Source organism: Mobula birostris, chromosome 2 (assembly GCF_030028105.1).
Source record: "Mobula birostris isolate sMobBir1 chromosome 2, sMobBir1.hap1, whole genome shotgun sequence".
In the NCBI taxonomy this organism is placed as follows: Eukaryota; Metazoa; Chordata; class Chondrichthyes; order Myliobatiformes; family Myliobatidae; genus Mobula; species Mobula birostris.
The window spans coordinates 224,591,108-224,614,608 of record NC_092371.1 but is presented as its reverse complement, the minus strand read 5'-3'; the positions used below and the strand labels follow the sequence as shown (position 1 = coordinate 224,614,608).

The 23,501-nt window shown below is 41.9% G+C and overlaps 1 protein-coding gene across 6 annotated transcripts in view; it reads right to left on the bottom strand.

Annotated features, from left to right (window-relative positions):
• Positions 1-23,501, bottom strand: part of ptprk (protein tyrosine phosphatase receptor type K) — a 687,062-nt gene that overhangs the window by 454,804 nt on the left and 208,757 nt on the right. For all 6 annotated transcript variants that reach the window (XM_072251546.1, XM_072251545.1, XM_072251547.1 and 3 more), the window contains one exon: positions 15,915-16,186. In XM_072251546.1, the coding sequence (XP_072107647.1) occupies positions 15,915-16,186 (272 nt within the window). The remainder of the gene's footprint in view (positions 1-15,914; positions 16,187-23,501) is intronic.

Below are 23,501 nucleotides of genomic sequence, written 5' to 3'. Positions count from 1 at the left end.
AATGAATTGAGCTGCTGGTCATCACAAAACATTTGAAAGGCTCGTGTGGAAAACTTCATGGAAATACCACTGAGACCATTAGGATGAGTTGATTGACACTAATTTTGGAAGTTCTGCATGGAAGTTTTGTCTTTCAATAAAAAGTATTTGTACAAGACGTTTACTGTTGTAAAACACCCCAGGCCGCAACATAGGAGAGTCATCAAATAAAGCCGAGCAGGGATTTCAAGTGTCATTTTTAACACGAAAACAGAAGTAAAGAAACAAGCAACCTAGGAAGGAATTCCAGAGAGAGTCTAAGCAGCTAAATGGATTAAGATAAAGGAGCAGAAGTCTGCCATTCGGCCCATTGAGTCTGCTCCGCCATTCTATCATGAGCTGATCCATTCTCCTATTTAGTCCCACTCCCCTGCCTTCTCACCATAACCTTTGATGCCCTGGCTACTCAGATACCTACCAATCTCTGCCTTAACACACCCAATGACTTGGCCTCCACTGCCGCCCGTGGCAACAAATTCCATAGATTCACCAGCCTCTGGCTAAAAAAATTTCTTCACATCTCTGTTCTGAATGGGCGCCCTTCAATCCTTAAGTCATGCCCTCTCGTACTAGACTCCCCCATCATGGGAAACAACTTTGACACATCCACTCTGTCCATGCCTTTCAACATTCGAAATGTTTCTATGAGGTCTCCCCTCATTCTTCTAAACTCCAAGGAATACAGTCCAAGAGTGGACAAACGTTCCTCATATGTTAACCCTCTCATTCTCAGAATCATTCTAGTGAATCATCTCTGTACCCTCTCCAACGTCAGCATATCCTTTCTTAAATAAGGAGACCAAAACTGCCCACAGTACTCCAAGTGAGGTCTCACCAGCGCCTTATGGAGCCTCAACATCACATCCCTGCTCCTATACTCTATTCCTCTAGAAATGAATGCCAACATTGCATTCGCCTTCTTCACCACTGACTCAACCTGGAGGTTAACCTTAAGGGTATCCTGCACGAGGACTCCCAAATCCCGTTGCATCTCAGAACTTTGAATTCTCTTCCCACTTAAATAATAGTCTGCCCATTTATTTCTTCTGCAAAAGTGCATAACCATACACTTTCCAACATTGTATTTCATTTACCACTTCTTTGTCCATTCTTCCAATCTATCCAAGTGTCTCTGCAGACTTTCTGCTTCCTCAGCACTACCGGCCCCCTCCTCTTGTCTTCGTATCATCAGCAAACTTAGACACAAAGCCATCTATTCCATAATCCAAATCGTTGATGTACAACATAAAAAGAAGTGGCCCCAACTTGGATCCCTGTGGAAAACCACTGGTAACCGGCAGCCAACCAGAATAGGACCCCTTTATTCCCACTCTCTGCTTCCTGCCAATCAGCCAACGCTCTATCCATGTACATAACTTTCCCGTAATTCCATGGGCTCTTATCTTGTTAAGTAGCCTCATGTGTGGCACCTTGTCAAAGGCCTTCTGAAAATCCAAATATACAACATCCACTGCATCTCCCTTGTCTCGCCTACTTGTAATTTCCTCAAAAAATTGTAATAGGTTTGTCAGGCAGGATTTTCTTTTAAGGAAACCATGCTGAGTTCTGCCTATCCTGTCATATGCCTCCAGGTACTCCATAACCTCATCCTTGGCAATCGACTCCAACAACTTCCCAACCACCGATGTCAAGCTAATAGGTCTATAATTTCCTTTTTGCTTCCTTGCCCCCTTCTTAAATAGCGGAGTGACATTTTCAATCTTCCAGTCTTCTGGAACCATACCAAAATCAATTGACTTTTGAAAGATCATTGCTAATGCCTCCGCAATCTCCATAGCTACTTCCTTCAGAACACGAGGGTACATTCCATCTGGTCCAGGAGATTTGTCTACCTTTAGACTATTCAGCTTCCTGAGTACTTTCTCTGTCGTAATTGTGACTGCACACACTTCTCTTCCCTGCCACCCTTGACTATCCGGTATACTGCTGATGTCTTCCTCAGTGAAGACTGATGCAAAATACTCATTCAGTTCCTCCACCAACTCCTTATCTCCCATTACAATTTCTCCAGCATCATTTTCTATTGGTCCTATATCTACTCTCACCTGTCTTTTACTCTTTATATACTTGAAAAAGCTATTAGTATCCTCTTTGATATTATTAACTAGTTTCTTTTCATAGTTTATCTTTTCCCTCTTTATGACCTTCTTAGTTTCCTTTTGTAAGCTTTTAAAAACTTCCCAATCCTCTGTCTTCCCACTAAGTTTTGCTTTCTTGTATGTCCTCTCCTGTGGCTTAACTTTGACTTTGACCTCGTCAGCCACGCTTGCATCTTTTTTCCATTAGAAAATTTCTTCTTTTTTGGAATATACCTGTCTTGCACCTTCCTCACTTCTCGCATAAACTCCAGCCACTGCTGCTCTGCCGTCTTTCCTGCCAGTGTCCCTCTCCAGTCAACTTTGGCCAGTTCCTCTCTCATGCCACTGTAATTTCCTTTACTCCACTGAAATACCGACACATCGGATTTCGGCTTCTCTTTCTCACATTTCACAGTGAACTCAGTCATGTTATGACCACTGTCTCCTAAGAGTTCCTTCACCTCAATCTCTCTAATCACCTCCGGTTCATTACACAATACCCAATCCAGTACAGCCGATCCCCTAGTGGGCTCAACAACAAGCTGTTCTAAAAAGCCATCTTGCAGACGTTCTACAAATTCTCTCTCTTGAGATCCAGTGACGACCTGATTTTCCCAATCTACTCACATGTTAAAATCCCCCACAATTATCATAACACTGCCCTTCTGACAAGCCTTTTCTATTTCCTGTTGTAATTTGTAGTCGACATCACTGCAGCTGTTTGGAGGCCTGTCATCAGGGTCCTTTTACCCCTTAGCTCAACCCATAAAGATTCTGCACCTTCCGATCCTATGTCACCTCTTTCTAATAATTTGATATCATTTCTTACCAATAAAGCCACACCACCCCCTCTGCCTACCTTCCTATCCTTCCGATACACCGTGTATCCTTGGACGTTCAGCTCCCAGAGACATGCATCCTTTAGCCACGCCTCAGTGATGGCCACAATATCATACCTGCCAATTTGTTGCTGTACGACAAGATCATCCACCTTATTCCTTATGTTACATGCATTTAAGTATAACACCTCAAGACCAGAATTTGGTACTTTTCGCTTTGATTGCACTGCAGCTCATCCCAATGGCTACAAATTTGCCCCATCACCTGTCTGTCTTTCCTGACATCTTTACCGCTCACTATTTTAGATTTATTTCTGTTTTCCACTTCCTCCGCTCTATCATTCTGGTTCCTATCCCTCTGCCAGATTAGCTTAAACCCTCCTAACAGCTCTAGTAAACCTTCCCGCCAGTGATTGTGGTTATCACTGGAGTGGCTATAGATATGGATGATCAAGAGGTCAAAATTGAATGATTGCAGATATCCTGAGATTGTGAGAGGCAAGGCCATGGAGGGATACCAAGAAGAGTAGAATAGAGACGAGTATATAAGAGCAAGGATGTAATGTTGAGGCTTTATAAAGCACTGGTTTGGCCTCAATTGGAGTACTATGAGCATAACTGGGCACCTTATCTAAGAAGGGATGTGTTGACATTAGAGTTTCAGTCCGAGACATCGATTGTACTTTTTTCCATAGATGCTGCCTGGCCTGCTGAGCTCCTCCAGCATTTTGTGTGTGTTGCTCAGATTTCCAGCATCTGCAGATTCTTTTTTGTGGAGAGAGGATTCAGGGGAGTTTCATAAGAATGATTCCAGGAATGAAAGGGTTACCATATGAGGACTAATTGATGGCTCTGGGCCTGTACACACTGGAATTCAGAAGAATGGGGGAGATCGCACTGAAACCTAGTAAATGTTGAAAGGCATCGATAGAGTGGATGTGGAGAGAATGTTTCCTATGGTGGGAGAGTCTAAGACAGAGAGCACAGCTTCACCATAGAAGGACGTCCATTTAGAACAGAGATGAGGGGGAGCCACTTTAGCCAGAGAGTGGTGAATCTGTGAAATTCATTGCCACAGGCGGCTGTGGAGGCCAAGTCATTTGGGTATACTTAAGCAAGAGGGTGATAGATTCCTGATTAGTCAGGGCATGAAGGGATACAGGGAGAAGGCAGGAGGCTTGGGTTGACAGGGAAATGGATCAATCATGACGCAATGGCGGAGGAGCATCGATCGGCCAAGTGGTCCAATTCTGCTCCTACATCTTAGGGTCTAAGAGTATTTAAAATCTGATTTGGAATCCCCTGTAGGTCAGCAAGCATACAGAAATTTGGGAATGAATTATAATAAATTAGCATAATTTTAGATGACCACTATCTCTTTTTCTTTTGTGGTCAGATTTTTGGAGCTTTATTTAACTGTGGATAATTGTCATTTATCCTGAAGACACCACATGCCTGTTCCAATATTCTAGGTATTTGTATGCATCAAGGTCACATCAACAATGTCACTATTTTCAACAGAGCTACTGCTGTATAATGTCACTGTAAAGATTAGGCACTACAGAAATCCCCAGATTACTAAGGAATCAAAAGCATTGATTGATTGCTACATTAAGCTAAACAAGTTAAAGACCAAGTTTTGAGCTGAATAAGCTTATCTCAGCCAAGTTGGGCTCTGCCATTAATCTCAAGACCGTGAGGTTTGAAATAAAAAGGGGAAAAAAAACTAACATTTCTGCTCCCAGTTGCTAAAAATGTACAGACCATGTTTTATCTCGACATGAAATCAAAGAGCATGTGTAAATAAAAAATATAATTTGAACAATTTTTTTCCGCAAACTTAGAATTCAGCAAGCTAGACACATTTGCAAATTAGGCAAGCCAATTACACCTGAGGCATCTCACCCAAGTTATGTATGCTTGTTGGGACTGTCAAGTCTGTGTTAACTTACCGCTTGAGGTTAAATTACTGGTTGTTTTCCCGCAGACTACAAATACCAATGTATGCAATTTCTTGGTGGTGGTTACATCATTTAAAGGGTTGAGAGCTTTACTGCTAATGTCAGCTTGTTTTTCCCCATCCCTCTTCTTGAATCAAGATTCAGTATGTCATCTAAAACTTTGACAAACTTTCATATATGTGTGGTAGAGAGAGTAGCATGATGGGCTGGTATGGAAACACCAACAAGAGAGTGGATATGGCCCAGTGCATCCTGGGTCAAGCCCTCCCATTGATGAGCACAGAGTGTTGGTGCAGGAAAGCAGCATCCATCATGAAGGACCACGATCATCCAAGGCCAAGCTCTCTTCTAGCTGCTGCCATCTGGAAGGTGGTACAGGAGCCTCAAGATTCGCACCACCGGGTTCTGGAGCAGGTATTACCCCTCAACCATCAGGCTCTTGAACCAGAGGGGATAACTTCACTCACGCCATCACTGAACTGTTTCAACATCTTATAGACCGACTTTCAAGGGCTCTTCATCTCATGTTCTCAACATTTATTGCTTATTTATTATTATTATTTCTTTTTTCTCTTTCTTTTTGTATTTGCAGAGTTTATTTTTTTATACATTGGTTGTTGTCTGCCCTGGTTGGTGTGATCCTTCATTGATTCTATTGTGTTTCTTTTATTTACTGTGATTACCCACAAGAAAATGAATCTCAGGATTGTATATGGTAACATATATGTACTTTGATAATTAATTTACTTTGAACTTCTCATACCAGTGCAGTCTGTGCATGAAGATACTCAGAAAGACCTGCAAGGTAGGGAGTGCTAGAACTTTGATACAGCCATAATGCAAGAATGGTGATATAACTGAGTTGCTGCTTACATAGACTCATAGTCAGTCATTATATTTAAGGAAATAACCTCGGCTGCACTGAAAATCTATGTTGGGTGAAGGTATTAATTATAACAGAAGTCATCAAAGATCTAATTTAGTGGGCTTGTATTTACTAGAGTTTAGAAAAATGATGGAGCAAACTCATTAAATCCTACCAAGAACTGAAAGGTCTAGATGGATGCGAAGAGGATCTTTCCAATAGTGGGGGAGTCACAGGACCAGGGGGCACAGCCTTAGAATACAAGGACGTCCCTTTCGAACAGTGATGAGCAGAACTTTCTTCAGCCAGAGGGTGGTGAAATTCATTGTCACAGATGGCTTTGGAGGCCAGGTCATGAGGGTATAATTAAAGTGGAGATTAACAGATTCTTGATTAGTAAAGGCATCAAAAGTTACTGGGAGAAGGAAGGAGAATGGGGTTGAAAAGAAAATCAACAGGCCATGTTTGAATGGCAGAGCAAACTCGATGGGCTGAATAGCCCAATCTTGTTCCTATGTCTTATTTCCAACACAGCATACCATGCAAATTGAAGGAAGCTTGCAGTTCCTGTGCATTTCCTATCTTTACCCATACCTGGATTAGAGAACAACTGTCAATGAATCTTTGTCGACTTACTGTAATTCATCTCACAGATAACAAAAACCACAGGCAGAGATGTGATTGATTGAGAATGATGATCAATCACATAGTATTGATTATAAGATTATTAAGGGATTAGGCACGCTAGTGGCAAGAAACATGTTCCCGATGTTGGGGGAGTCCAGAACCAGAGGCCACAATTTGAGAATAAGGGGTAGGCCATTTAGAACGGAGTTGAGGAAAAACTTTTTCAGCCAGAAAGTTGTGGATCTGTGGAATGCTCTGCCTCAGAAGGCAGTGGAGGCCAATTCTCTAGATGCTTTCAAGAAAGAGTTAGATAGAGCTGTTAATGATAGCGGAGTCAAGGGCTATGGGGAGAAGGCAGGAACGGGGTACTGATTGTGGATGATCAGCCATGATCACAGTGATTGGCAGTGCTGGCTCGAAGGGCCAAATGGCCTACTCCTGCACCTATTGCCTATTGTCTATTGTCTATATTTATCCTGGATAATTTCTATACCCTACTGATAGATTGTTGGACTTCAAGTGGAGTTGGAGTACTCTGATCTCAGCAAGAGGGAGTTCAGTTTACATCTGAAAGATCCACAAAATTCCAGGCACTACAACTTTGGCCAATCAAGGGCAGAACAAAACTGCATTGGTGAGGGGGCAACAGCTACTCTTAACCTCAAGGCAGGCATTTGACTGTATGTGACAATGAACATCAGAGTTCATGGCAATTAAAACCCTCCCTGGATTGGGGTCAAAGGAAAATGGCTGTGGCTGCTGGAGCGCATTCATCTCCAACAACATGTTCCAACCCAACACCTCTTTCACCAAGAAGAACAAGGACGATCAGCAGATGCAGAGGAACATCAATTCCAGATTGCAACCTGGCAAAAAAAACACCATTCCTTCACCATTGAACGCCAATCTGAGTGTATCTTCATCAGAAAGTTGGCTGTTGTTCAAGAAGGTGGTAAGCCACCATCTTCTCAAGAGCAACTAGGGATGGACAAGAAATGATGGGATTATCAGTGATCACCGCTCTCTGAAAACTAAATAAATTAAGGAATACTCTATCTTGGCCTACTGCAGGAATTCCTCAAGGCTATGATGTAAAACCAACCAGCTTCAGCTCTAATTACTGATCCTCACCATCAGAGGTAAAAACAGAGGCTGTTTATTGCAGATAACAAAGTTCACAACATACGCTGGTGATATTAAATCTGATTCTGATTGCTGCTTTGAGTTACAAGTACAAATCCCCAGATGCTGTCAGCCTGTGCAGCAATACCTGGAAGGAATTCAGGCTTGCCATATTGTGGCAATAAATATTTGTGCCAAGAAAGCACCAGATAATCCTTAAAATTCTTTAATATCCAACAAAAAGGAGTCAAAGCACCACCTCTTAGCACTCAACTATACCAGGAGATTACAACAAATAAATTATTTTCCTTATACGAAGTAGAACTAATATAACTGGACAAAGACAAAGAACTGAAAAAGAACGTGCAGGCAATAACATGGTTCCTCACTGTGCAACAATACTCCACATCAAAGGACAAAGAAGGGTAGATAGGAGATGTGCACAAGGGGAGGTACCACAAAATCTTTGACTGGTTGAGGAGAAGTATGTGGACAAGGGGTTGAATGCCAAAACTAGATTAAGCTAGGGCAGTGAGCGGTTTTGGCACTTACCAGAAGAGAAGAGGATGGGCATCATTTGGGGTCAGAGGTTGCAGGAGGTATTATATCCATAGCAACACATACAAGTTCAAGTTTATTGTCATCTAATTGTACACATCTATAATCAAACAAAACAAAATTCCTTTTGACTATGGTGCACCACAAAGCACATCACACATAGCATGTAAATCGGAGTATTACCATAAATAAGTTAATAAAATATAATTCAAAATGCATGTAGTTCACAGCACAGGTAAACAGTTAACAGTGAACAGCTCACTGTCGCAATGACAAGACCTCAGTGATGGCAGGGTACTCATTCATCTCACAGCCTGAGGGAAGAAGCTGTTACCCAGTCTGGCAGTCCTAGTCCTGATGCGCCTGTACCTCCTTCCTGATGGCCGCAGGTCAAAGAGATTGTGGGACGGGTGGTAAGAAACCTCAACCATGTTTCGGGCCCTTTTAATATGATTCTTCCGGTAAATGGCACACTTGGTGGTTTTTACATCCTCTACAGGGTCTTGTGGTCTGATCTCTTGCAGCTTCCGTATCATACAATGATGCAGCCAGACAGGGCACTCTCAATGCTGGTTTTGTGGGTTGTTAGAATGGGAGTGGAGATCCTGGCAAGCCTCGATCTCCTCAGAAAGCGTAGACGCTACTGTGCATCTTGACTAATGAAGAGGTGTATGGGTGCAGGTTAGATCATCCGTTATGTGTACACCGAGGGCTGTTCACTTTCTCCACAGCTAAGTCATTGACGTAAAATGGAGAGTGGCTGACCTGCACCTTTCTGAAGTCCACAAGTATCTCTTTTGTCTTGCCCACACTGAGTCTCAGGTGGTTGCTCTCACGTCATTTGACAAGTCGTTCTATCTCCAATGTATCTGCAATGTAGTTGATGATACAGTTTGAGCTGGATCTGGCAATGCAGTCCCAAGTCAGCACCATAAGTAACAGCGGGCTGAGCACACAGACCTGGGAGGCACCAATGCTCAGTGTGATGGAGCTTGAGATGTTGCTCCTAACCCAGAACGACTGGAGTCATCTGCCAAGAAGTCCAAAATCCAACTATGGAGAGGGGCGTTGAGTCCCAATTAAAACATTATACCCACCAGCCTCTGAAGATGATCGTGTTACTCGCAGAAAATTCACAGGCACTTTTGTGACACCAGGGACACTTGGCAAATGTGGAAAAGTATACAAACCATAACAAGTTACAAGTCGATCTTGCGAATCAGCGACAGTGGCAACTCCCCTCCCAATAGGCTGAATGCCTTCTATGTCGATGAATAACAACCTGGCATATGAGGCATTGTTTTCTCAGTGGGACAGGAGGGCCGAACCTATGGCATCAGTGCACCGGTTTGAGCGTCAGGTGAAATGGAAAGGGTCCAATGTAGCTAGAAGTCGGGATTTTATACAATTCATTACCAGCCACTCAAAGCACTTCATGATTGTTGAGGTCAGTGCCACTGGGCACTGGAATGATGGTGGCTACCTTGAAACCTGCAGGAATAGTGGAGTGTTGTAAAGAGATATTAAAGATTTCCATTAAGGCCTTTGGTAACTGGCCGCACAATCTCTCAGCACCCAATAAGACATATCGTCTACCCTGCAGCCTTGCATGGGTTTACCCTGGCTAGAATCCTCCACAGAATCAGAATCATTATCACTGGCAGGTGACATGAAATTTGTTAATTTAGCAGCAGTAGTTCAATGCAATACATAATCTAGCAGAGAAAGAGAAAATAATAAAATAAAAACATAATAGAATAATAATAATAAACAAGTAAATCAATTACATATATTGAATAGATTCAAATAAACGTGCAAAAACAGAAATACTGTATATTTAAAGAAAAGTGAGGCAGTGTCCAAAGATTCAATTGCAATCTAATTCCTAAATGGACGAGGGAAAGAAGTTGTTTCTGAATCACTGAGTGTGTGCCTTCAGGCTTCTGTATCTCCTACCTGATGGTAACAGTGAGAAAAGGGCATGCCCTGGGGGATGGAGGTCCTTAATGATGGACGCTGCCTTTCTGAGACACTGCTCCCTGAAGAGGTCCTGGGTACCTTGTAGGCTACCCAAGACGGAACTGACTAGATTTACAATCTTCTGCAGCTCCTTTCAGTCCTGTGCAGTAGCCCCCTGATACCAGACAATGATGCAGCCTGTCAGAATGCTCTCCATGGTACAACTCTATTAAGTTTTGAGTGTATTTGTTGGCATGCCAAATCGCTTCAAACTCCTAATAAAGTATAGCCGCTGTCTTGCCTTCTTTATAACTACATCAATATGCTGGGACTAGGTTAGATCCTCAGAGACCTTGACACCCAGGAACTTGAAGCTGCTCACTCTCTCCACTTCTGATCCCTCTATGACGATTGGTATGTGTTCCTTCGTCTTACCCTTCCTGAAGTCCACTGTCAGCTCTTGTTGCTGCAGCACCACTCCACTAGTTGGCATATCTCACTCCTGTATGCCCTGAGATTCTATCAACAATGGTTATATCATCAGCAAATTTATACATGATATTTGAGCTGTGCCCAGCCACACAGTCATGGGTATAGAGAGAGAGTACAGCAGTGGGCTAAGCACACACCCCTGAGGTGTGCCACTGTTGATCATCAGCAAGGAGGATATGTTATCACCAATCCACACAGATTGTGGTCTTCCAGTTAGGAAGTCAAGGATCCAATTGCAGAGGGAGGTACAGAGGCTCAGGTTCTGCAACTTCTCAATCAGGATTGAGGGAATGATGGTGTTAAATGCTGAGAGCCAGACAGACTGCCTGTTCCTCAGTAAGAGAGGGGGCGTTTCTCGATATCACATAATTCATTGTGTCAAGTTGTGCATAGAAGGCATTCAGCCTATCAGGAAGGTGCCACTGTGGCTGACTTGCAGGGTGGACTTGTAATCTGCTGTCGTTCATATACCTTGCCACGTGCACCATTTGCCCTTGGTGTCACAAACATTGCTGTAAACTTTCCGTGCGTACTCATGCTTTGTTTTCCTGATGGCATGCGATAGCACAGCTCGTGCTGAACTTAAAGAGTTCCCCTGATCTGAAGGCAGTGTCCAGATCCCTAAGCAGTGCATAAACCAATGCAGTTAACCATGGTTTCTGGTTTGCCCTGGCGGTATAGTGTTTAATGTTGTTGTTCCTTTTTGCGCCTTGTGGTGTATCAACAGCAACCTTGCTGTTTCTTTAGCAGATACCCCTTGCCAGCTTGATGCTCAACCCAACGTGCAAGAAGCCATCCAGATTTGATCCTGCGACAATCCACCTTGAAGGTGCGGCCAGCTAAACCACGGTAATGCCCTCGATGCATTTTTCCCTTTGTAGCCAGTCACCGATCTTAAAAGGCTTAAAACCTTTCACAGGCATGGGATCTTTACTAATCTTAAGAACAGGTGTCACACTTAGTGTATGGCAGACCTTACCTTGTATTGCCGGAAAACAGATTTATTAATACTGAGTATATCTTACTGCTACGCTAAGTCAAAGTGCAACCATTTCATAGTTACCAAAAGGAATCCAATTCGTTCTCTTCTCCCCACCCACCATCTCTAATTTACCTGAAGGCAACACAAACCTCCAATTAATATACCCATTGTTTTCTCTTCAAGGCTGCATTGAAATTAAGCGTATGTTCATTTCAATCAACTGCACAGAAAGGTAATAACTGGAAAAACCTGCTCCATGGAAGAATTTAGTCAAATGACTGCCTTCAGCTGAAACTAGCAATTAGACCAAAATCTCTTTGTATTGCTGAATATAGCACCATACAATTAACACCAGTAACATCATCCACCTTCCAGCAGCGGAACCCACCATTTCACAAATAAAAATCTGGTCATCAAACAGGAGATAAAAATTTGGGTGTTCAAGCAGCAGGAAAATAAAACACTAACCCAATGATTCTACATTTCTAAATCAACAAGATTTAGATTACTTGCTGTAATATCTCCATGCATACCCTCCATCATTGCAATAAACTGCTCCCTAGGTGCTCGCTTCATCCTTCTCCTTGCCCGAGACTGAATCAGAGAGTCACAATTTAAATCCTCTATCGCTGTGACTGTGCTGCGGCATTATTTGTCCTCTTGCAAGAGTAGTCTTAATGATGTGAATAGTGAAGCCAAGGTGTTGATTAATGTTGGTGGTATCAATTATCTAAGACAGCAAGGCACAGAGGGTACACTCACAGGGTTAAGAGGATGTAATTTGTTAAACTGATTTAATGTCCCCTCCTGATATTTATCCTTGCAAGCAGAACAGGTGCTAGACCTATCCCTACTCTACTCCTCACACCATTCAAGGCCACAAAAAGTTCTTCCAGGTGAGGCACCTGTGAGGCTGCTGGGGTCATCCACTTTATCTCGTGCTCCCGGTGCGGCCTCCTGTATATCGGTGAGACCAGACATAGATTGGAAGACCACTTCAGAGAACACCTATGCTCCATCCGCCAGAAAAAGCAGGTCCTCCCGGTGGCCACACGTTTCAAATCTACTTCCCATTTCAACTTGTCAGTCCATGGCCTCCTCTACTGCCGCGATGAGGTCACACTCGGGTTGGAGGAGCAAAACTTTATATTCTGTCTGGGTAGCCTTCAACCGGATTGCATGAACATCAATTTCTTGAACTTCCAGTAATTACCCTACCCTCCCAGTCCCCTCTCTCACCTTATCTCCTTACCTGCCCACCACCTCCCTCTGGCGCTCCTCCCGTTTCCCTTTCCTCCATGGTCTTCTACCCTCTCGTGTCAGATTCTCCCATCTCCAGTCCTTTATCTCTTTCACCAATCAACTTCCCAGCTCTTAATCTCACCTTTCCCCCTCTCCCAGTTAATACCATCGCCTACCACCGTGTGCTTCTTTCTCACCTCCACCCACCTTCTTCCTCCGACTTCTCATCTTTTTATTCCCCAGATCTGATGAAATGGTTATCATATGAGGAACATTTGATGGATCTGAGTCTGTACTCGGATTGGGTGGGGGGGGTGGGGGGGAGGAATCTCATTGAAACCTTTTGATTGTTGAAAGACCTAGACAGAGTAGATGTGGAAAGGATGTTTTCCATGGTGGGGGAGTCTAAGACAAAAGGACACAGCCTCAGGATAGAGGGGCTTCCATTTAAAACAGAGGGTGGTGAATTTGCGGACTTTGTTACCACAAGCAGCTTGGAGACCAGGTTGTTGGGTGTATTTAAGGCAGAGATGGATAGGTTCATGATTGGACACAGCATCAAAGGTTATGGGGAGAAGGCTTGGGAATGGGGTTGAGGAGACAGATCAAACTCGATCGGGACAAACAGCCGAATTCTGCTCCTGTGTCTAATGGTCTCGGTCCAAAATGTCAACTGTTTACTCTTTTCCATAGATGTTGCCTGGCCTGCTGAGTTCCTCCAGCAATTTGTGTGCATTGCTTTACTTTGTAACTGTCTGTTTCAGTCTCAGGCAGGTGGCAGTGGGAAGTATGAAGTGAGTAGTTCTGGAAGAGTGACTGCGATAGGTTGGAAGGCATGCTGAGTTATTGTGAGAAATGGCCAAAAGCTTGACAGAGGTGCAAGCACAAGGTTTGGCTTAAAAGAGGAAGGAGGTGGAGAAGTTTAGGGAGGGATTCCAGTGCTTGGGATCAGAAGGCCGAGTCCTGACCACTAATGCTGGAATAATTAATATTAGGAATGCTTAAGAACATGGAATTAGAAAAGTTCAGATTTTGAGGCTGGTCATAATAATGGAACAAATGAGAGTGGAAGAGGAGGAAGAAGTCACAGTAATATTTATAAACAAAGATCAAAATTTTAATCAAGATGCAGTGTAAGGACTACAAGCACCAATATGATTTTTAAGTTAGAACACTGGCTTGCAGAGATGTGAAACACATGAAGTATCATTGATACGTAAAAGGTAAGCGGGGCAGAGGACCATAAAATACCAGAGCAGAATTAGGCCATTTGTCCATCGAGTCTGTTCCATCATTCAAACATGGCTGATTAATTTGTCCAACCCCATTCTCCTGCTGTTTCCTCACATTCCTTAATCCACCTCGCTGTCAGGAACCTAGCAATCTCTGCCTTAAATACATCCAATTATATGGTCTCCTCAGCCCTCTGTGGCAACAAATTCCACAGGCTCACCAAACCCTGGGTCAAAGGTCAAAAAAAGATGGCAGAGCCCACCTCAACTCAAGAGAGGAGTTATATAATTAAGTGTATAAGCCCTTTGGTATATAATTACTGGACCATCTTCAGTAGATTTTTTTGCAACATACATTTTCACTTGTTATATTTAGGCATCAATCTTTAAAATATTGTAGTTAAGTTAAATACTGTCAATTTGATGACAGAATTATCTCAAGAGCATTGGCACCTATCATGAATAAGGCTTGCAAACCATGCTTGATCTGCACATTGCTGTATTCCCAAAGTTAATTTTAAGCTGAACACTGAGTTCTGGTAAATCTCCATCAGGTTTGACAAGCCATGTAATGAGTTGCAAGTAGGGGAATTTTGAATAACAGTTAATCGGATTTTAAACAATAAAATTAAATGTTCACTTTTGCTCCATCCTCAGCCCCTTCTCTACTCGTTATACACTCACAACTGTAGGGCCAGATTCCACTTTACTTACAGCTTTGCAGATGATACCTTTGCAGTGGGCCAAATCTCAAATAATGATGAATCAGAGTACAGAAAGAAGATAAGAGAGTCCATTGGTATACTGTCATGACAATAGCCTTTCCCTCAATGTTAACGGAACAAAACAGGTCCTGTTTATATCAAAGGTGTTGAGGCCAAGGGAGTCGAGTATTAAGTTCCTCAAAGTGAACATCACGAAGAGCCTGCACTGGTCCAACCACATAGACGCCATGGCCGAGAAAGCTCACCAGCACCCCTACTTCTGCAGGAGGCTAAAGAAATTTGGCATTTCCACTTTGACCATCACCAATCTTTATAGATGCACCATGGAAAGTATCCTATCCAGATGCATTAGTGTTCTATGGCAGCATCTTTGCAGACAACCGCAAGAAACTACAGAGGGTTGTGGACACAGTTCAGCACTTGATGGAACCCAGCCTCCCTTCCATGGACTTTGTCTCTACTTCTCAATGCCTCGGTAAAGCAGCCAAAATAATCAAAGATCCCACCCAGCACCGGACATTCTACTTTTCCACAGCTCACTGTCCCTCCGAATTGAGCAAAAGAAACAAAAGCCTGAAAGTACATACCATCAAGCTCAAGTAGAGCTTTCATCCCACTGTTACAAGACTATGGTCCCCGAATACATCTGGACTCTTGACCTCACAACTGGGTGCAATGGTGCAGCAGTTAGTGCAACGCTATTACAGCTCCGAGCATTCCAGAGTCGAGAATTCAATTCCGACGCCGTTCTGTAAGCACTCTCTGTACATCCTCGCCGCGGAATGCATGGGTTTCCCCCGGGTGCTCCAGTTTCCTCCCACAGTCCAAAGACAGACTGGATAGGTTAATTAATCATCGTAAGTTGTCCTGCGATTAGGTTAGGGTTAATCGGAGTTGTGGGGTTGCTGAGGCAGTATGGCTCGAAGAGCTGAAAGGGCCTACTCTGTATTGTGTCGCTAAATAAAATAAATAAATCTACCTTGCTGTGGCCTTGCACCTTGTTGTCTACCTGCACTGCACTTTCTCTGTTACTGTAACACTTTGTTCTGCATTGTTATTGTCTTCCCTTGTGTATTGCTGTAATGAAATGATCTATATGGGCAGGATGCAAGAACAAGTTTTTCCACTGCACCTCGGAACACACACAATATAGTAAATCAATTTACCATTACCTGATACTCATTCGGCCAAAATGTGCTAACTGCCAACTCAGCCCGATGCCACTCTCTTCCCTGAGACCCGGTCATATTCCAAATGGGATTCGCAAGAGCTCCTTTGTTCACTCGGACAAAAATGTTCAGCGCTCCTGGATTCGAGTAATCCTTACTGTACAGCCAGTAACTGAAATCGATGCAATGAGTGTCATTTTCTTTCATGAGTGGAAGCAAGAGCCGGGATTTCTCTCCTGACACGTGCTGGGAAGAATCAACCATCAAGAAGGATCCTGTTGGAAATGAAAAATAACGTCTATTACACATTTACACAAATCATAGATAATAAAAATCTATGATTATCATTAAATAAGCAAGTTTTTGAGAATTTAGCAAGCTTTATTCCATAAGCTACTGTGAAATTATGACTAATTGTTTTCTTTTCCTGTTTCAACCCATTTTACCAATACAACAACAGGGCACTTAGAAAATGAATCTAGAATTATTTTTCTTTCACAGAGGAACTCCAGGAATGAAACTGCGGTTATATATGACAGCTATTCCTGTTCATTTCTCAATAAACTACAGGATCTAGCCAAGGTGATTAAGAAATAAAAACTACCTTAATATTTTTATACAGCTATTGATTGATACCCAGATGTATTTAACAACCAGAGATTTTAAGTTTTTACAACAGGAAAACCTTGGGGACAAAATTTGAAATGACTAAAATGAAGGAATGCTTGAAATCACTACAAAAGCTAATTCCTTAAGGGTCATTGGGGAGTTATGATTGACCTTTTCTTTTGCTTCATTCTGTCTGTAACATCCTAGTAAAGAAAATAAATAATTTTAAGAAACAAACTGCAAAGAGTTGAAATTACTGTTCCAAACAACCAAGGACCAATTTTAATCAACAAAAATAAAAATTGAGGGGATGAAAGATTGAAGTTTCATTGTCCCTCAACACTCCGTCTAAAATTCATGGCATTTAACTCCTTCGAAAACCACAGTGGACCTTACAGCCATTCATGCCTTCTCCAGCATTAAACTAGATTATACCCGATCTTCGACCTCACTGTCACTTTCTGCATTCTTCTTGCAGTCTGACTCCTTCATTACCTAAGAACTTATTGAACTTCTTATCATATTAAACACTCAGTGACTAAAACCCTACAATGTCTTCATTTTTTTTTTAAAACCGCAGTGACTGCATCACCTCCCTCCCCTTACATTATATCCCATGTGCCCAAGTCCTTAACATATTTGGACTATTCTGGTGTCTCTTGCCCCACACTTATGAAGTGTAGGTGGAATGTCAAATAGAAAAATGTGGAATCTTCTTGGGGGTGGGGGGGGGGGCGAGGTAAAAAACAGAAATGTGTAAAATTTCTGTCACTATTTTCAAAAACAGAGATTAACAGATTTTTATAAGAATCAAAGGATATGAGTGTGATACTGAGGTGGAAAATCATCTATCTTGTTTTCAGAAATACGATTATTGTATTCTTCTATACAAATGGAGTTTAAGCTGAATCACTCTTCCACTAAAGATAACTGATGCAAAGTCAACAGTTAATTGTAGATCAGAGATTTATATGTGTTTGTTACCCCGGGATTGAAAGAAATGAGACAGGTAACTAACTAATCACTAAATGCAAAACAAGTCTGAGACACTAAACTGCCTACATGCATATTTAATTGTTAAAGAATAGACTCTTCACTTCAAATTTCAAATAGACACTTCAAACTATTGTCCAGTTAGAAAGTAGTTCCAAGTAACTACAATTGATTCATCCTAGGTAGAAGTGGAATGAACACAAGTATTAGCTCAGAATACATTCACTGGAACAGAAAATAGTGTTTACTTTTGACATTTGCACAATCTGTTAGCCCTAATGCTTTAACATCAGGCAAGGCCTTACACTGCAATCTGAGCAATCTGTCATTACTCCAACACATCTGTTCAGCAGTTTGAATCTCTAACTATGAACAGTGAGACAGCCACAAGTGTGTCCTTGGACCCAAATGCAAATATAGCACCCTCTAATGTTTTATGTTCTGCGTCAGGTTAAAATTAGATATATTTAGTTCCTTAATCAGTACTCAATAATAAGGGTATGAAACAGTTTTGGTAAACCAGCACAGAAGTAAAGTTAGTTGAACAAGTAATGTAATTTATGAGCAAATTGCACTGACAGAACTAGTAATAACAGCAGTGGCTTTCAAGCCAATTAAGCACTGTAATTCATTCAGAAAATATTCATAAAATGTTTTTTTGTTAATTGTTTTAACATTTTTTTTCAGGACGGCATTTTCAATATTATAAACTATAAAAAGTTCAAGAATGAAACATGGTGCACACCAAAAAAAAATTACTAAGGGCAAATTAGTGAATATACACCTTCCTGAATCTACAGCCGAATACCAGGACTTCACCAAAAATATCCACTTGTCAAGTTGGACACCATCATCTTTCTATACTTCATGTTTGCATCACAGTAACAAGTCAACTTCAGTTCCCACACCACAAATGTACTTCCACCAATAGACTAATCTTTTTTTAAACTAAAGATGTGAACACAGAAGCCTGCAATGGCATGAAAATGTAAGGCCAAGTGAATTATATATGTCTAGTTGATTAATGATCTATTTTTCACAACATACAAATTGAAAAATTAGTTTACTTTTCCAGAAGCCTGCACATGCATTTTTTGCTTCAGTGCTCCATTACACCTCCCCAATGAAGTCTGAACATCATCTTTTAATTAATGCTATACAATGCCACAGCATACTGGAGGAAGTGAATTGCTGCAATATTATTCTACAAACTGGGCAACACTGTACAAAACTACCATATTTCACAGCTCATGGAATTTGCAAACTTTTAAAAAAACACAAATTATTTAAATTTCAATATATTAGAGATTTTACTATCCTTAAGACAGAAAGCATGCAAGTAAAACTGTGTGCCAGCTTCCAATATCTCTGCGGACGGCACAGACAAAAGCAGAATCAAAATTAATATCGCTGACATATGTCATGAAATTTATTGTTTTGCAGCAGTACAACAAAAATGAATTGCAATAAGAAACATTTTAAAAATTAGATTAAATAATGCAGAAAGAGAGCAAAAATAGTGAGCTAGTGTTCATGCGTTGGAGTTTAGTTGCAATATGGACACCAGCCAAAGACTTACATAATCTGATGACTAATTATGAATACTATACTTCCCAGCAGCTTTTGTAATGAAACTAAAACCAGACAAATACTTTAGATACACTGGCCAGCATCCCAGGTTCATGCAGACATTGAATACATAAATGCTGACCCTTCAAAATTTTCAAGATTCTGGAACAGTCCCAGCAGGGAATATGTAACATCCCATTTCAAGAAAGAGACAAAAAAAATGGTACACCAGAGATCAATTTGACAAATCTAACACAATTTCCCAAGGATGTAACTAGTTGAGTTGATATGGAGGAGAAATATTGTAATTAGTATATTTGGATTTTCAGAAAATCATTTAAGTTACCAGGAACCAGCTTTATATATTGTGAAATGTACAAGAGGGAATGTCCCAGGTGGTGAGGGTCCTTAATGAAGGACACTACTTTCTTGAGGTTCTGCCTTTTGAAGATGTCCTGGAAGGTGGGGAGGGCTTGTGCCTGTGATGGAGCTGGGTAAATCTACAACCCTGTGCAGCCTCATTCAATCATGTGCAATGGAGCCTCCAAACCAAGAGGTAATGCGACAAGTCACAATGTTCTTTACTGTACATCTATAAAAACCATTCAGTCCAGCTGGAACCTCATTTGGAATGCTATGTACAGTTTCAAATCCAAAACAACTGAAGGATATCTCTCCCGGAAGTTCCGTGGGTCTCCCACATATCGATAGTGGCTCCCTGACACCAAGAAATTATATACAATATCCTGGAAATAGATTTTTTTGAGAGAGACAGGGAAAGGGAGCATCCTGATTGGTCTCTCTTCGTGCTAAGCGTGGTCCCCAACCACCGGGCCATGAGGAAACGATATGATTTGGCAATTATGAAACGATATGAGTCAGCTGCACCTTTCCTCATTCCCTGTCACACACTGTTGAAATTGAACGCACGCGAGGTCATCAGTGACCCGAGACATACAAAGGGATGGGTCCGTGACCCATTTGTGAATGTCCCCAGTGAATCATCCATGTCAGCGCGGGAAAAAGATCAACTACTCGAGCTTGCAAATGACGGTGGGCTGAAAAGTATGTTTGACATAACATCTCTGCCAGCATTCTAGATCAAAGACAATGATCCTGAGATAGCCACGAAAGCACTGAAAACGTTGCTTCCATGTTCAACATATCTCTGTGAAGCGGAGTTTTCTGTAATGAATGCAACAAAAATTAAATTGCGGAATAGACTGGACGTAAGGAACCCCCTTCGAGTATCACTGTCTCCCATCACCCCTCGATAGGATCATGTTGTTGCAGGAAAACAAGCCCAGGGCTCCCACTGATTCAGCGATATTGGTGTGTTGCAATAATTTTATATGTTCACATGGGGAAAATATGTGCTGTGTGCTTAATATCCAAACGTTACTTAAAATGTTATGATGCGATTGACTTATCACCAATATTCCGGTTATGATTAACACCCCCCGCCCCTGGTCGGCAAGACTATTGTCAATATTAAACTGGTCTGCGATGCAAAAACGATTGCGGACCCCTGCTAAGTAGACCTATCAGTTTTCTCTGTGGGCGGGCTTTACAGTCAACCTCAAAAATAATGACAGTGCTGCTCGCTGCACTGTTTGCAACAGTGACTTTTCTATTGTCCATGGTGGGTTAAAATGTAAAAGACATGTTGAGGTGAGTTTAACAGGTGTTATTCGTTCATTAGCATAGCTAACGTTATTTAAACTAGCTGACTAGCTGCTAAGGAACTACGCTATTGATGTCCTACGTGATGAGGCCAAACTTCCTGCAGACTTGCTTAAAGTTGTAATAGAATAAACATGATAATATAAGTACATATTTAATGTCACACTTTCTGCATATACCCAACTTAGTTTACAGATTAGACAAAATCACTAAACAAAGTATTACATACACCCTTGGAGGTTGACCATGGGGGGGGGGGGGATATGGGGTTGCGGGGGGCGGGGGTGCTACCTCCCTGAAATGAGTTTTTGCAGGGTGGGATGTCTGCCTAATGGATTGCTCCACAGGAAAGTGAGAGTAATAGGCCTGTGCGTACTAATGTCCAGTAGAATGAGCAGGCATATCATTGAGCTATGCAAGATTCTGGAAGACTTAACAGTGAAGATTGCCAGTAGGTTGTTTCAACCAATTGGATCCAAGGAAAATGTGCCATCCATTCCTTGGTGCAATTTTTGAAATTCAGTGGATGCTCATTGAGTACACTAACAAATGGAAAATCATAAGTGTCAGAAGGTTAAAATCAGCTGAGAAAGTGGACAGGATCAGCAGTAACTACTGAAGGTTAAAATCAGTTGAGAAAGCAGACACAATCAGCAATAATCATACTGAAGATAGCTGCACAGATCCCCACCTTTTGCCTTCTCCCAATCAGCAGACCAGTACATACTGAATATCAAGAAGCCTTTGGGTCTTATCAATATATCTTGTGCGTCTGGAGAGAGTCCATTTCCTTCCGAAACCGCAACCTTGCCCTTAGGTCCTTAACCTTGTTCTCCAGCAACCGTACATTTGGTAAAAAAGATGTTGGGTAGAGGAACTTGCATTCCTTGGTGTTTCAGTCTGGCTTGGGGTCCTCCCCTCCTCCCTCTCTTCCGGCCATGGCAATGTACCTTTGTCCACTTCACAGTGCCGTAGCTGCATGCTTAAGAGGCAAGTCCGTTGAGTCCTTCAGAAGATCGTGAAATCGCTTGCTCATTATGATTGTTCAAAACTGTTTTGCTTAGAGGGAAATTACAAGCTGCAGATTGCAGTGAGAATAATTCAGAAGAAGAAAATTTAGAAGTGTTGTAAGCAGCCCGCAACCCGCTGCCATGGTCTACCAACACCATCTTGCCCATCTCCGCTCCAATTTGCCTACTGCTCCCACAGCAGATGCCATTATACTAGCACTTCACTCAACCCTGCAACATCTGGACAGCAAAGATGCATACATCAGGATGCTCTTTACTGACTGCAGCTCAGCATTTAGTATAATCATCCACTCAAAACTAATCAATAAGCTTTAAGACCTTGGCCTCAATACCTCCTTGTGCAATTGGGTCTTTGATTTCCTCACTTGTCAAAAACATCTCCTCTACAATCTTCATCAGCACAGGTGCACCACAAGGCTGTGTGCTTAGACCCCCGCTCTACTTGTTTTATACCTATGACTGTGAGACTAAGCACATCTCCGATGCCATAGTTAAGTTTGCTGACAACATGACTATTGTTGGCCAAATCAAAGGTGGTGATGAACCAGCATATAGGAGGGAGATTGAAAATCTGGCTGAGTGGTTCCACAAAACCAACTTCTCACTCAATGTCAACAAGACTAAGGAGATGATTATTGACTTCAGGAGGAGGAAATCTGAGGTCTACGAGCCAATCCTCATCAGGAGATCAGAAGTGGAAAGGGTTATCAAATTTAAGTTCCTCGGTTCTATTATTCTTTGAGGATCAATCTTAGCTCAGCACATAAGTGCCTTATGAAGAAAGCACTGCATTGTCATTACTTCCTGAGAAGTTTGTGAAGATTCAGTATAACATCCAAAACTTGGAGAAACTTCGATGGACATGTGGTGAAGAGTATAGTGGCTGGTTGAAACGTGGTCTGGTATGGAAACACTAATGCACTTGAATAGAAAAACCTACAAAGTAGTGGATACAGCCCCATGCATCACAAAAAAGGCCCTCCCCACCATTGAGAACATCTACACGCAGTGCCCTCGCAGAGAAACAGCATCCATCATCTAGGACTCCCACAACCCAGTCTACGCTCTCTTCTCACTGCTGCCATCAGGAAGGTACAGGAGCCTCAGGACCCGCACCTCAAACACAAAGCTCTTGAACCAGAGGGGATAACTTCACTCACACCAACACTGAACTGTCCCACAACCAAAGAACTCAATTTCAAGGACTTGTTCTCATGTTCATCTCATGTTCTCAATACTTATTACTTACTATTATTTCCTTTGTGCTTGCATAGATTGTTGACTTTTGCACATTGGTTGTCTAACCTGTTGGGTGCAGTCTTTCACTGATTCAATCGTTTCTTGGATTTCCTATGTATGCCCACAAGAAAACTAATCTCAGCCCTGCCGAAGTATTTCGGCCAGAAACGTTGACTGTACTCTTTTCCTGGATAAAGCCTGGCCTGCCAAGTTCCTCCAGTATTTTGTGTGTGTTGCTTGGATTTCGACCATTTGCAGATTTTCTCTTGTTTGTGTCAGGGTTGTATATGGTGGCCATATGTGCTTTAATAATAAATTTATTTTGAACTTTGAACAGTAGAGCAGGCTTGAATAGCCAAATGGCTTCATTTATACTTCACTTTCTAACGTTCAGCTTCATTTTTTTTCTTATTTTCAAAAGATTAATTCAATTTATTGAGAGAGTTGTTGCTCTGTCATACTACAA